Below are 2,910 nucleotides of genomic sequence, written 5' to 3'. Positions count from 1 at the left end.
TTGTCTAATAGAACAATGGTCAAGAGTCATGGACAAGAAAACACTGAATTTGTCAAGTAAGAAGCCTATTAGGTATGTATGGTTGTAAGTATATATTTTTTAAAACCCATACATAATGACAGACAGAGAATTGTATAAAAAGTTCCCTAAACAAGAAATAATCTGCTCAAAATTCATCCAAATCGCTTGTTTTTGCAGTTGCTGAGTTCAGTATTTGGCTTCATTGAACAGTTTTGATTATAATGTGAAATATTAGGGGTCATCAGTATATTAAATGATAGAGAAAGATTGAAAAAGGTACAGTGATGATAAATGCCCTAAGGCATTTAACAAGAGTATGGCAGAGGACATTTCAGCTGACATTGCTCTCATGGCGGTTTAACTTCTTCTACCTCACCTAAAACATACAGTTGTCATTATTGGCCCATTTTGTATACTGACCTTTATAACACATACATATATAATATATATGTGAGCTTACCTTGTTCCCTGTGAAGCAGTCCCAGATGAGAAGTTTGCCATCCTGTGATGCACTGACCATTTGCCTGTGAGAGAGACGACAGAGTCACTCTGACTAATTGAAAATTATTAAGATTTTAAATGGAGACTAAAGAAAAACAATTTATCTTGAAACATTTATATTAAATGTACCCAAGAGCTCCAACAACACTACAGACTCAGATTACACCTCTGGGAGCATGTTACAGTACCGCTCATCATCCATTAATAAAGTCACACCAATTAACTATATCTTGTCTTAATGCCTTTTATGTCGTACATAAACCAGTAATCTGTTTCAGAAACACAAATCCTTAAATCTTTGTCTGAGACAAACCTGCTATTGTTTTCTTCAAACAAAATTAATCCAACAGGTGGACACTATAGTACACTACTTTTAAGTGTTCCCAAGCTTGACCTACAAAAATAATGGTATGACAAAAGTTATTTCTTTCTCTAATAGGTAGCTAAAGAGCACACAGATTAACTAGTGGCACCAGAACTAATAAAACCACTAAAGAACTGTTTTTCTTTGGCTCCTTCCACTGATACCTCACTGAACCACTGAGATAACTGTACAAAAGGCATGTGGACATAAACCTCAAGGAAAATCACAGGTAAAAATAATAAATGCTTCAGTTTTAGGGTCCTGGTATTGTGCATGCAGACTCACTGTCACACTGTCATGACTTACTGGACCATCATTAATGTTATCAGTAGCTTCTGTGCGGTTTCCTAAACTGTACTCTGAAATGTGGAAAAACTGTGATGGTGGAGGAACTCCTGTCCACCTCCTCGTCCTCACCTGGAGTCAGCTGCCCAGTGCATGGAATAGATTTTAGCCAGGTGACCCTTGAGTGTCTTCCTGAGCTTCAGCTGGACTCGCCCCACCGAGGCCACGCCCCCTGCTGCTCCTGACATGGTGCTGTCATTCACAGCCTTGCGGGCCGTCTGGTGGTCACACAGGGAGTTACATGTAGGGGAGAAAGAAGAAAAGAGTCAGGAAGGTAAACTCCACACAGCTGAGCCCAAACCCACCAAATTTTAAATTGAGTTGATTAAGATTATATTTCACAGCAGGCATTTTTACATAAATTAGTAGGGTAAACACAGCTGTAACCAATGATACTAATTCATTTTCCATTCCATTCAGATCAAACAAAGTAGGTGCGATTGTGCATGTTGGCTCATTGGAAAGGCTCTGCTACACTAAATGGAACAGAACCTTAAGTAACATCATTGGTTACACCTATGTTAACCCTGTTATTTCATGTCTGCTGTGAAAAAGGTCTATTCAGGCTCAATTGTGATCTTTTCACCAACTTAACACATTTGTAGGTGCTGTTATAAGTCATTTAAAGGTGTGTGATACTGCTGGGGGAAGTGAGAGAAACTATACTTGTACTAGTAACAGTAGTACTATTGTAGTAGTGGTGGTACAGGACATTAGATAGCTATAATGCTAGTGGTATTAGCTCACAAGATAAAGTTTATTTGATCTATTGTCACTGTCCAATGGAAACCATGTATCTCTAGTTCAGTGTATTTTCAGGTAAACTAAAATATTAACTATTTCTTCTGGTTTTAGTATGGTCTCCTACTTCTTAAGCTAAATAAACCTTTTATTTAATTCCATTAGATTGAAAACGTGGACAGCAATGTTATGTTCTGTGTAATCAGGTCTCGTAAAACTTCCAGATATTCTAATAAGTGCTGAATGTTTGAAGAGGAGCTCACCTCAATCTGTGCACGGAGGCCATCGCACTCCTTTTTCAGTGCATCCATTTCAGCTTTCTCAGCTGCCATGGCGACGGTTGCTAGGGGATGTTACTGACGGAAAACGAAAAACTGTCACTCTGGTACAGGAAACAGAGAGAGAAAGAGAAAAGACAAAAGAATCAGTTAATTCAGTATGACCAAATAATTCAATCTAACTTGCACCATGTTAACTATGTAAAACAACCCCTGAAGGAATTGACTCCCTTTGACCAATAATGTGGTTCCAGCTTGGATGTGGTTCCAGTACAGGAACACAATGATCCACTGAGCAGGCTGTGCATCATTATCTGGAACACTTGAGTTGCTGTTACACCATCAAGTCTAGAGCAAAGATTAGACACATACCTGACGGGTTTAATCCCTCCCTAAACCAAAGTTGTAATACTGTTAGCTCTCATAGTGTCTGATAAAATACTGAACATGGAAGGAAAGAAAGAAGGGAAATGTTGAAAGTAGCGATTGAACAAAGGATCAGGATTTAAAGTAGATGTATAGAAGAGATAGGAGGGAAGTAGAAAAGGAAAAGTACAAGTTAGGAAGGAAGGAAGTGAGGAAAGGAGCTAAAATGTAATTTAGACTTAATGCACAGGGCATGTAAAAGCAGTAACAGTACATTTCTAGTTGATGCAGCTG

General features: G+C 38.5%; 1 protein-coding gene across 1 annotated transcript in view; it reads right to left on the bottom strand.

Moving 5' to 3' along the window:
• gnb3b (guanine nucleotide binding protein (G protein), beta polypeptide 3b) overlaps positions 1-2,304 on the bottom strand; it is a 5,847-nt gene extending 3,543 nt beyond the window's left edge. The window contains exons 1-3 of the mRNA XM_035681438.1: positions 2,236-2,304; positions 1,304-1,449; positions 482-545 (exon numbers count right to left, since the gene is read on the bottom strand). Coding sequence (XP_035537331.1) covers positions 482-545; positions 1,304-1,449; positions 2,236-2,304 — 279 coding nt within the window. The remainder of the gene's footprint in view (positions 1-481; positions 546-1,303; positions 1,450-2,235) is intronic.
• Positions 2,305-2,910: the final 606 nt, after the last annotated feature.

This window comes from Morone saxatilis, unplaced genomic scaffold (genome assembly GCF_004916995.1).
Source record: "Morone saxatilis isolate NCDOM2014 unplaced genomic scaffold, NCSU_SB_2.0 Contig9, whole genome shotgun sequence".
NCBI lineage: Eukaryota > Metazoa > Chordata > Actinopteri > Moronidae > Morone > Morone saxatilis.
Note: the sequence above shows the minus strand (reverse complement) of the source record. Positions and strands in the feature narration are given on the sequence as shown.